The 12,107-nt window shown below is 40.1% G+C and overlaps 2 protein-coding genes across 4 annotated transcripts in view; one reads left to right on the forward strand and one right to left on the reverse strand.

The window, feature by feature from the left end:
* The window catches only part of IPPK (inositol-pentakisphosphate 2-kinase), a 46,572-nt gene extending 44,582 nt beyond the window's left edge, over nucleotides 1–1,990 (forward strand). Inside the window, exon 13 of one of the 2 annotated variants that reach the window (XM_026857734.1) lies at nucleotides 519–1,108. In XM_026857734.1, the coding sequence (XP_026713535.1) occupies nucleotides 519–744 (226 nt within the window). In that variant the 3' untranslated portion in view covers nucleotides 745–1,108. Of the gene's footprint in view, nucleotides 1–518 lie in introns of both variants that reach the window. The other variant, XM_026857733.1, reaches the window with a different exon arrangement.
* Nucleotides 1,317–12,107, reverse strand: part of CENPP (centromere protein P) — a 148,704-nt gene continuing 137,913 nt past the window's right edge. For both annotated transcript variants that reach the window (XM_026857738.1, XM_026857739.1), the window contains 3 exons: nucleotides 6,644–6,723; nucleotides 4,167–4,258; nucleotides 1,317–3,912 (listed from right to left, as the gene is read on the reverse strand). In XM_026857738.1, the coding sequence (XP_026713539.1) occupies nucleotides 3,791–3,912; nucleotides 4,167–4,258; nucleotides 6,644–6,723 (294 nt within the window). In that variant the 3' untranslated portion in view covers nucleotides 1,317–3,790. The remainder of the gene's footprint in view (nucleotides 3,913–4,166; nucleotides 4,259–6,643; nucleotides 6,724–12,107) is intronic.

Genomic DNA, 12,107 nt, shown 5'->3' on the forward strand with positions numbered 1-12,107 from the left:
GAGAGTCTTTTTTTCTGCATTTGCCCTGCAGTTCTTGAACAAAATGTTCACCATAGAGATGACTTGTGCAATGGCTGACTTTAATTATTAAAGTCCTCGATCCTTGGATGCTAGTTCTGATACTAAATTTGTATTACCTTCAACCTAAGTTTAGGAGTTGCAGTGATTCTTTCTGCCTCTGCTGGTTCCTAAGGCTGCTGGTTTGCATGCACAGCACCTCAGGACAGGTGAGACTTACCAAATACAGAGACACAGGAGTTGAGAGAAATGTCTTGACTTAAGCTGTGTGAAAGCTGAAAGGCAAACCACTGAAAGAGGCGCCAGCAAGTTCACTTTAAGACTGGTTAAACTGGAGCTGTGCTTTCCGAAATGCTACATTAGCTGAAGTTTATTTTCTTAGAACTTCCATGGGAGCCCAAGATAAACATTGGAGTCACTTTTGCAAGGGGACTCGGGATACACAAATGAAAAACGTTGCTGCAGGGACTCAGCTGTGCAATATGGTTTTTGTTTTCCAGCTCTGAGCAAAGACCTGTGGTACTAACATCCAAATCAAGATTCACCTTTTCTGTTTCTGTCCTGGACCTTGATCTAAAACCCTATGAAAGCATTCCGCATCAGTACAAACTCGATGGCAAGATAGTAAACTATTATTTGAAGAATGTACAGGCCAAAGATGACCCAGTTATGTCCAATCTCTTCAAGGAGAATGAAGACTGCACGTTAGTTCTCCATAAAGTGTAACCATGTCCTTAAGGTTATTTTTATTCAAACACATTAGAAAGTGAAAGATTAATGGAATACAATTATGGTGATTTTTTTTCCTATTGTGTTCAGTGCATTTTTCAGCTGTGAATGTTTTTGCTTTAAGAAATTATTTCTAATTGGTATATGCCTTTTCAGAGACATGGAATAGCACTAAAACACGCATTTGCTATATAACCTTAATGAATGTATTTAATATGACAGAACAGATAATGTGCCATACCTTGGAACTAGAGGACAGATCCAATTAATACTAAAAGCCTACTTCTTTAGAGTTGAAAGAGCACAGAATTAAAGGTTTCCTGAAGTATTGCACTAACATAGAAAGCCTAATTACTAATAAGAGAATTTCCTTGGAGCTTGTGCTTTGAGTCTCACTCATACTTACTAGGAAGAGGGAATGCTCTGACAAAACCTAATAGAAAACTTTAGCATTAAGTCCACTGACAGTAAAGGTGAAGTGGCTACTCAAGTGTTACTGATCTGTGGAACTGCTGTGTTGCTGCAAAACACTTAAGTACGAATGCATGAGGCTAAGAACACCAGACTGCCTCCAGAAGTTTTTGCTATCACCCGGTCTCTACCTAAAGCTTCTGAAACGAAGTGAAAAGGGTTAAAGGTAAGCATCTTTGAGATTTATGTGATAGCTGGGCTTAACTTGTCTGACATACTGGACTTTTATTTTCTTATACATTATATGCTGCTATTGAAGGTGAAACCACAGCTTGCTCTTACCTAATTTAAATTGAGCTATAGGAATAATATATTCTGAGTTTTACAGATTATTTCAGGTCTTGCAGATGGTGTCAAGCATTGGCATTATTTCACTGATAGCCCACATACTGTGTAGCATGAACAGCTGCTTTCAGGCTCATTCTTTTTTAGTGACACGTAAAAAGGGTGACAGTATCTGCTTTTCTGAAGCTGCAGGGGGTCCCTCTCCCAGGAGGAGTGCTGGAGCTGAGCTTGTGTCACTACTTCAGCAATGTAACGATGGTGTTCCTTTGTAAACATTGGCGTGTGCAGCTGAAGTCTTGTGAGATGGTGCAGTAAAAGCCACCCTCCAGGAACACCCCGACTAAGGGTCATGTGATCAAATGGACAGACACTCGTCCTGTACCCTGAAACATGCAGAGCTGCTCCTCAAGCTGGAGGAAACTGCTGTTACCTGGATACCGTGTGTGCTTACTGGTAATATTTTTCAAAATAGCGTAGGTTAACATTTTAAAAATATATTTATATTGGGATCTCAGTGTAATGTGTGAATCGTTCCATTTTACCTGAAGTTCAGCAAGCAAAACCAGAAAACCCTTTATCTTGGCACAACTCAAGGAAGAAACATGAACTAGAAAGTAAGGCCCCACCCAGCCACAGCACAGGCAGTGACCTGGGGGCAGACAGGCTGCCCTCCCTGCCATGGGCCACCCCTCTTCCCAAAGAGAGCCTGGGGCAGAGCACACTGCTTTTACATCTGGAAATCCTCCAGCTGTTAGGCAAAGGGAGGAAGGAAGGACTTGTCCACAGCTGGGAAGCTTTCAGGTTTTTATACTGTAACTTTACACACATTTCATACACAAGTAGAAGTGTATCTGCTGATCAGCCAGTTTCATTTTCACGCAAGGAGGCACTGAAGAGGAAATAATGTTACACAAAACTGGCTGAACCAGTAACATGTCAGTGGGTAAAGTAGCGATGAATTTTGCCTGTCTACTGGATTCCAAACTTGAAATTATTAGTTGTATCTAATAAGATATTTTATTAGAGAGTTGCTGTTTATCAAAACTGAATCTCTGGCATTGCTCAGCTGTAGATTCTGACAGAAGCCAATCTCATCTGTCAGTTTTTCCTGACCTGCCAGAACAGTAGGAGACTAGTTCAGTGGTCAAATAGTGGATTATTAAAATTCTGGTATTGCAGCAGTATGTTTATTTTAGTTCTTGATTTCTCCACCTATTTCACCATTGCTATAAAATATTTTGCCATAACTGACAGAGCAGGCAGTTGTACAGCTTGCGTGGTTAGAGCAGCTGTAGACTTGAAAAGGAAGGTTCTTCACGTTACCCTAGAGCCCACAGTGGGGGTCTTTGGGCCCTTGATTCCAGGAACAACCACTGCCGCTCCCTCCCTGTGGGGGATGTGACTTACAGTCCTCGAGCTTTGGCGAGGATAAGGTGCTTCGGTTGTGAGAGCTAGTGCAGAGCAGGGGCTCCTCAAAATGCAGGGAGTTCCCAGATCTGCTGATGGTAACTGTGAGGGAAGAGTACAAGACATCTGTCTAATCTGTTTTGTTTCTTCAGGGATGAGTGTATGGAATGTGATGCTTTTGTAATGTGTTACCTACTAGAATCTCCCCTAGAAGTAGGAAATCAAAAGGAAGTGCTGCTGTGAGCAGTAGTTAACTCGTCCATCTCTCTTTACAGAAGTGTAGTGGTCCTTTCTTTAGTTTAATGCTGTCTCTACTCAACACTTACATCATGGAAAAAAGTTACTTCATACAGTTACTTTTTTGTTTAGCACAGTATGTCTTTGAAATCGTCAAATTGTCTACTTCCACCCTAATTTAATGAGAAAGCTATTTAACTCTTTGTTCTGGGAGTCTCTTACTGTTCTCTCATCATTTTAAGATCACTGTACTTTTACAGAGCTGTGAAATGAAATGGATTTTTATGGACTTGATTTTGACAGTGCATGATCTTTTAACACTTTCCAGGTATCTAGAAAATGTTAAGAAGATAAACCACTCTGGTACATTAATGATGCAGAAAGATAAATTTATAATGAAATCACTCTGTACATGTAACTATTTTATTTGGCATTTTTGTATTTAAATGGCTGTATTTATTTTCATGTCATGACAATTTATATATAACGTGCCATAATTGTACAGATAGCATGTTTTATGAGTATGGTTTCTAAATGGAAAATAACTTAATGTTTATATTCAATAAAATTATAGACCATGTAACACAATATCTTAATTAAAACTACTTTTGAAATTGCTACCTGTTGTAAGTCAGACTGGTATTCATTTTCCCAAGCTGACCACTTTGATCAGGTTCTCGATAGCCGCCTCAATCCCAAACAGCAGCAGCATGCTCCGGAAGCCAGTGGGTGCATTTTCTATAGCTGCCATCTTCCACGCCAGGACTGCAAGAAAAAGGCAACAGAGTGCATCATTGCCAGACAGTTGCACAATTACTGGAAGTAGCCATCAGCAGTGCATTTATGGATCAGATGGGTTACCTGCTATCTGGGAGAGGAAAGCAGACTTTTGTAAACCCTTTTAAATTTCAGAGGAGGTGAAGCTTTGCTGCTTGCTAAATTGGGATTTCTTTGCCTAGTTGGGTGCTGCAAGATGTATTTCCATTTTATCTAAAGAGATGTTAGCCAGATAACGTTACCTTGCTCTGGTACTTTAGTCAGAAGGTCCAGAAGAGGCGTAATTCTCCCTTCTTCATCTATATGTATCTTCCAAACAACCATTAATTCAAACCTGCATCGTGTGCACAGAAAAGTGTGTTAACTAGGCAACTGTCTTTGAGGTTTCCTCAAAGCAGACAATAAAGTTCACACTCATTATGCTCTTACACAAAATTCACCTCAAGTAATGCAGCACCCATCTCTGTATTTGGGAACCAGTAATAATTCTGTTTGAACCAAAGAGAACCAGTGATCTGTTGCCAAGGAAGGGTTCCAGGTATGTTCAAATTTTCAACCTAAAGGATTTCTCCCCCTCGTTTTTGCCTTCAAACGGTGGGTGTCTAGAGTGCCATGGTAAAAAGTAAGATGGGAAAGGAGATGATGGCATACTCCAGCCCTTACACACAATACCTGGGGTCAGGCACTCTGCTACATGTAGGATGGAAATGGAGGAAAATCGTTTCAGAAGTGTTTGCATAAATTGTGATGGTCTGGGTTTGGAATAAGTCCACCCCAATACTGTTCATGGCCTTTGCAAAATAATGCACAGGGATGAGTATATCCAAGGCCTGGATTCCTGCATTTTCTGCTTTTAATTTAAAAAAAAAAAATCTGAACCATCATTACTCCTTCAAGAGCATTTTTGGTGTGTTTGCAGGGCTAACCCTTCCAGCTTTGGCAGTGGGACGAGTACAGCCTAAGTGAACAATTAGGCAGTTGGCTTCAGCATGGGGAAGAATTGGTGTAGTCAAGCACACAGGAATTACTCTAGAACAATGTTCATAGTAGATTTGCTGCTTTATAACAGCCCATCTGCTTCACCACATACTGTGTTCCCCTCCACTCCCTACTTTCAGGAGGATTCCCTATGGAAAGGAGGGCTCTCAATCCAAAGCCAACCTGCACAATAACAACTCACTGCCAGGGGGATGTTCCTTTTCTCAGTGTTTGACCAATCATAATATAACAGTTCCCTTTAAAGCTGATTTGTCAGCCTTTTGCTACTGTGTTAAAAAACCTTCGAGGATTTGTGCACAGCTTGTTCTGGGACTCTGCAAACATGAATATGGAAGTGTATTTTCTACCAACCCACTGAAATGATTGTTAAAGTATTTCATGATTATGGGTGAGAGGGAACGTGTAATGGAACTTGACACCTGCCAACATGAAGAGAAACTGTAAAATAAAGCAGCTTATTTTCTAACTGTGATGGCCTAACAAGAATTCATTTCAGCAACCCTGAGTTAAAACATTCAGCTTTAAAGGGCAGATCTGGCACTACAGTGCCAAGACAGCACCACCTATTTGGGTTTATTTGCAAGTTGACAGGCAAATATGAGGGAGGCAGCTATGCTTTATTACTAGCTGTTTCCATATAAACTAATGCATGTTAGAGTGAAGGCACTAGGAGAAGGGAAAGGTCTGATGCCTTCACAAAATAGTTACTTTTCTTGGTCCTTAAAGAATTCCTGACAGTGCTCATTGTTATTGTCTTACATGAAGCTTCAAGAATTTTTTTACTCAATTCAAAAACCCAAACCTGCCAGAACATGTCTAGCAGGGAGCCCAAACAAACCCAGCATGTGTGGTAGAATAATAGTAATAAATAGCAGTGAAGTGATCTCCTTCATCTAACTGATTTCCCTCTGAAACGATGGAAAAATATAACTACAGCTGTCTTCAGTAACATGGCAACTCAGTTTTCTTTCCATTCTTTAAAGGCAAGACGACCAAAGAGCTGTGCTTTGCTGCGGTGCCTCGCGGGCATCGCGCCTCCCACCGCAGAAGGCGGCATGAGCTGGAGGTGAGGGGCTGCCCCCCGCCTTGGCCTCAGGAGGGGAGGAAGCTCCTTCCATCAGGCCCCAAGGTGGAAGACGCCGCCTTATCTCAGAGAGGGGCCACCCTGGCACAGCAAGAGGGACACGGGCCTCAGCCCTGGTCTGCCCCTTCCTCCAGTCACACAATGCAGAAAGAAACCCAAGATGGAACAAATCCAGGTGAACCTGAAATGTTTTCTGATGCAGGAAAGGGAGGATGTATTCCCACATTCCTAAACTTTCAATTTAGACTCTTCATGAGCTTCCAAAACCAAGACAGTCATAGATGATCTCTTTTTTTCCTTAAAATGCAAATTAAGAGCCTGCTAGAGCCCACCTGGCTTTTTTTTTTGTCCACCTACATTTTTAAAAGAGTGAGTGCACAAGTATCAATACAATTGACTGACTTCTCTAACAAGGCCACATACACATACGTTTTCAGGGCTTTTAGTTTTTTCTCCTGGTGTTTTTAATGCGTGGTTGTAGCCCTAAAATGTAACACCCATCATCTAATCTCTGTGTTTAAAGGTGTTATAAAGCAAAGAGTGATTTAATTTTTCAGACTGATTATGTACAGATTGACAATCTGCATTTCACAATCCTTTATCCGCATAAATCAAGAAATGTATTTATTGGCTTACCCGGAAGGTTTGGGGTTCCTTAGAATTATATAATGTCCCAGCAGTCCTTCTGGAAGGGCCACAAAATTGGGGTATTTGGCCTGGGAATAAACAGGTGAAAAAAGGGTAGAAATCCGGTCAGCAAAATCAGAGTAGACAAGGTGGTTTCTAGCTAGTGCTTTCCAGTTGCAGTGGATTTTAACAGGCTGCCACTTTTAGCTTGCGTTTTTAATTGTTAGGAGTAACAATACTAATTGTTTCAAATTCTGACATGCTTTTTAAGTTTTGGTTTGGTTTTTTTTAGTATCATTCATGTGATATGAAGAGATACCTAAATTTGGTCACCTCAGAGAAAAAAACACTATTGTGCTCCTGTACAAACAGGCCTTAGAAGTCCTTATGCAAGATGTAGGAAATCTAGAAAGAATATTTTTAACTAAGTCCTGTTAAATTGATTTAATGACACATCAGTTTCACAAAAAATGTGAACAGGCTTGCTCCTTTTGAGAAACTGCATCACCAAGCTCCATACAGTGCTCTGAAGGTATAAAGTAATAAAGGCAATAGGAAACCAAAATAACCACTATCAAAATATAACAGGGCAATGGAAACATGATCAAACATATACAACTACTGACTGCTATTAAACTTCCGTGTTCCTGGCAATTAGAGCTATTTTCAATTCCTACACCATGCAAAGATGGATCATTGTTCCATTACTTTGTTAGCACATCTAATATTTTACAGTTTTCAACGTGTACATCTTGCATTACATAAGACTCAGCTTTTGCTATAACTATTTTAAAAACATATAAAAGAAAACTGAATAGTATCTTTGTACAGATTCTTTAGGAGTTATGCAGTACGTAAGACGACAGGTTACTCAGAGTGTAAGGAGAATACATCAAACTATGAGAGAGAACACAATTAATGCGTCCTGCAGGGACGTGCTATGGCAAAAGAAACCAGAATCTAGACACAGCCTGTTACCGTGAAGACTTCAGCGCTGGTACTTGCTTGTACTGTCTTATGTACTTAGATACAAAGCTGCGTTCCAAAAACTGTGGTTTATAAAGTGTGAAAAATCTGTCAGCCTAAATCATTCTACAGCGCTCGCAGGACAAGTGCTGCATCTTACAGAGAAGGAGCAGGAGAGCTTGTCTTTACAAAGCGCTGGAGAGAACGAGTTCGGTTTTACAGGATTACACCTCATCTGGCAGACTGAAATTGCTACCAGATGTGACCTTGCTCTGGTTTAGGAATTTATGACAAACTGAAGGGGGGTTGTGCAGAATGCCAAATGACATAAAACACATGGAATTTGCCAGCTTTAATTTCTACAAAGTATCTAGTACTGTATGTACCACGGGGGATAAAGGCCACGATCTACCCTGGGAACAAAGACACGTAAGGGGCAACAAAGTGCACAGTAGTTACAGCATGAAAACACAGCTCATCTAAGATCACTCGCTCGCAGAACAGTGATAGGACAAAATAAAACAAGTTTTCCAGTCTTTCCTTCTCACGAACCCGTGTCTTTGATATTCATTACATGCCTTCACTTGTCTGGTATCACAGGGCTCAGAGAATCGAGTGATCTCTTTAGCTCCAGGTTGCAAATCCTAGAAGTTTAGGATTAGCTTGTACTGGGGTGATCCTCCTTCACAAGAGATCCCAAGGTTACTGTAGCTAAACACCCAGTCGTGTTTTATCTTCATCCGCCCATACTGGGACCTTTGGGAATCACAAGAGAGAAGAGATCAGAGGAACTAGGTAAGAGTTCCAAATTTCAAACTGCTGTAAAACACACCCATGACTTGTTTGGGAGTTCCTCAGCAGCTCCGTAATTGATTGATTTACCCCCAGCTAGTGGGTGGTATGTTATGTCGTACAGAAAGCAGAGGTATCTCAAGGACATCCCAAAGCGTATGATTTTCTGTTGTCTGAAAGCATCCTTGTACCTGGGAGAGAGCGTGTTGGTGAGTTCAGCTTCTCAGCAATCCACTGAACCAAACCAGAAATACCTGCATCTCTCTTCAGGTATATTACATGCTAAAACTGAAGCCGTAACAGCTGCCTGAGGCAGCACCTCTCTGGACCCACGGAAGGGGGTGTCTGTCCATCCCACCTAAGGGTGACTCCTCGGAGCGATCACGCGGCAGAAGCAGGAAACAAAACTGCTGCACCCAGGATGAAGCAAGCAGCGTTCATCACTGACAATTTAGGGAATAAAACCCAGGAAATGCAGTCACACGATCTACCTTTCATATTCCACATATAAAATGGAATGTCTGTATCCCAGAGGTGGAACGTGGGGATCTGGCACAGGAATGAAGAACCAGGCACACGGTACCCACGAGCTGCCACAGGCCGACGGAACCACAATTCCAAATACACTTGGTGGGTACCGGATTACCACCTCATACTCTCTGCTGTGCAACTTTTAAAAGCTTTCCCAGGGAAAAGAAAAGCCAAGCAATAACCAGGGTAACAGAATGACCTGATCCAGTGAAAGGTTTCTTGGGAAAGTCAGCAACTCCTATGGGGTCCTGTAAAGCAGACACGGGGCAACAAAGAAATCGCATCAAGTAGCATGACACCAGATGGGAAAGATCAGCTACAACTTCATTAAGCAAAACCTGACTTTAATCAAGAAATATCTCAGATGACTTTTAAATGTCAGTTTATGATCAAAACCAAAAGCCCATGCTATTATTACTTCTGGACGGAAATAGTTTTTCCAGCTCCTTCAGGAGTCCAAGCAGGGAAGCTTATGGGAACTTTTATCTAAACCAGAAATAGTCTCAAATCACAAAGGGACAACCATCAGGATGGAATACACAGTCTTCCCTTTCTTCCATGACAGATTTTGCAGATACACACATGCACAGAGCCATCCGAATAAATACACTTGGAGTATCTATTTTTAAACAAAATACATTATTCTACAGCTGTTTAAAATCCTATTGCAATATTCTGCATACTAAAACTCTTCTAAGGAAAATGTTTTAAGTTACGCAGGTTAAGAACCATGACTAAGAATGCAAAGCAAAACTGGCAAGGCAGAAGCTGTACTAAAAGCAGACGAATTTGCTTCTAACCCACTTAGCAAGAAAATATGCTACCATGCTCTTAGATGCAACAACAGTTCACACTTACTACTAATTTTGAATTTGGCATCCTGTCCGAAGGACTGTAAATAAAGAGTGTTAAGCAAGTCACACTGCTATGAGTCCTCCCGCAGGTGTAAGCGACTTCTAAATTTACCACAGACACTACATTTAGGCTCTGATTTGGGGTGATTTATATGTACGTCTTGCCCAGCTAAGGCCACAGTGTCGTCCACTGAAGTCTTACGTATGGTGGTAGCATTAAATAACAACATCAGTGTAACTTCAAGAATTTAAATACAAGTTATTTGCAAAATTGATGGAAATTCTACATACTGTAGAATATCAATAACAACATGATTAAATTCCAGAAGCATTAAACAATCAAGCCCACTGCCACCAGTCTGCTACCAAATGCAAAAATTGAGGTCAATCCCTTAAGTAGCCATCAAGGGGGTGGGCATCCCCCCATGAGGGTGAGGTCGCCTGAATTCAGAGCAGCTGTGTTCTCCACCAGTCTCACCCTCTGGTTTTACCAGCAGCCTGATTTTTAAATTACAGTAGTCTAACTCAGATAACAACAAAAGGAATAATTTTACTACCACCATGATCAAGTCCTACAGATACTTAAAACCAGCAATCATCAGGCTACAAAATGAAATTAAGTGCAGCAATTACATTTTTGGAAATGAGTTCATATTTCTACTTTTACTAAGCCTTCTGCTAGCCCAGATAACCACAGTTCCATTTACGAGATCTGGTCTTACAGTTTATCTGTCCTTATGCACACTGCTAAAATATTCGGCACCAACTTCACCAAGAACTCTTATCTTCAAGACACAAACTATGTTAATCTGTCATAAACGGAAAGTCACATATACATTTTCAATCAATTATCTTTCTAGAAATGTAATTTAAGTTGCTTTGATGAGCTTCGGTTTTAGATATTGGACAATATAATTGTTAATGTTTTTAATTAAATATTTTATCCTGTAAGACAGCTGTCACCAACATGAATATGTAACAAGGATTTATACTTTCCTGTATTTTTAAAGCACACTGGCGAGCCCTAAGCCAGTGAAAAATTTCTCCAAGAAATTTAACTTTTCTGGTACCAACATGCACCTCAACAGATAAGACAAAACAGTCTGCCAATAGAATGTAATCAAGAATTGATTAATTCTCTGTGTAGGAAGAAATACAACCTAATTTTTGGTTTTTCCTTCCTCTCTACTGCTTGACTGGGCAATAGCAGCACTGTACACTCAAAATCTGAATACAAGGATGGAAGAAAAACCTGTAATGTAGGTAGAGATGTATAAGATAGCCATGGTTGTTTAGAGAAGGTTTTTGTCTCAAAGTTGCATTTTTTGGAGACTTCTTTTGAATTGGAAATCAACAGGAAAACTCTGGAACCTTTAGAATACGCAAGGAGAAAAGGAACCCATTGCCTGGATGCTACAAGCTTGTCACATGCTTAAGTTGACATTCTTTATACGGAAGATTTTGCTGTACAGTGGCAGTGTTTGTGTATTTTTAATAGAATACTGTAAACATTACCAGTGTCATTAAATATTGTGCTCAAAGCCTGAAACATCCAAAATTTGACTGTGGAAAGTGCCATATCACCACATCCAATAACAGACTTTCAGCCTGATGAACTGCAACTACTGAGTCAGAAAGTCAGACGGTTCACAAAAGGAAAACTCCTACCAAAAGACTTTTTGGTTTTAGTGTGCTACATGTCAAAATTATTATAAATTATGAAATTATTGTTAAACTGACTAGCTTTGTCTGCCAAGATTTGTTATTGTCTATGTAGAACTGATGCAAATGTAAAATGACTGAATCTCCTCTTATTTTGCAGAAGTATCAGTTGCACAGGTAAAACAGACTTGTAAAATATTTTAAAAAGAAAGAATATATAACACTATATAACTTACTTTGAGAGAACTACTTAGAATTTACCTTCATGTGATACACTGCAGAATCTAACTATGTTCCTCTTACAGGCTGATATGTTTAAATCTTTGTTTCGGCAGCTTAATATTGGAAAAGAAAGGTCTTTTGGAGCTACTGGGTATTTGTAATGCTTAAACATTTATATTTTGAAGGAAAAAACACTTTACCCATGCCACATATTTTTTTGGTTGAAAAAGAAAAGTATTCTTCATATGCCATTTTATATTGTCTTTGGTGTATTTCTGTGGAAACAAATTCTGTACTATCTAAAAAAATCTGTATTTGGTGTGTTGTATATTGTGTATTGATTACATTACACTTAATATTTACACATCGACTTTTGCTTTACGACCCAACGGGACAAGAATTAGAAGATGCAGTGAATCCTCAAGCCACTGGTTTTCCCTCGTACA

This window comes from Athene cunicularia (assembly GCF_003259725.1).
Source record: "Athene cunicularia isolate RWA chromosome 12 unlocalized genomic scaffold, athCun1 chr12_part1, whole genome shotgun sequence".
In the NCBI taxonomy this organism is placed as follows: Eukaryota; Metazoa; Chordata; class Aves; order Strigiformes; family Strigidae; genus Athene; species Athene cunicularia.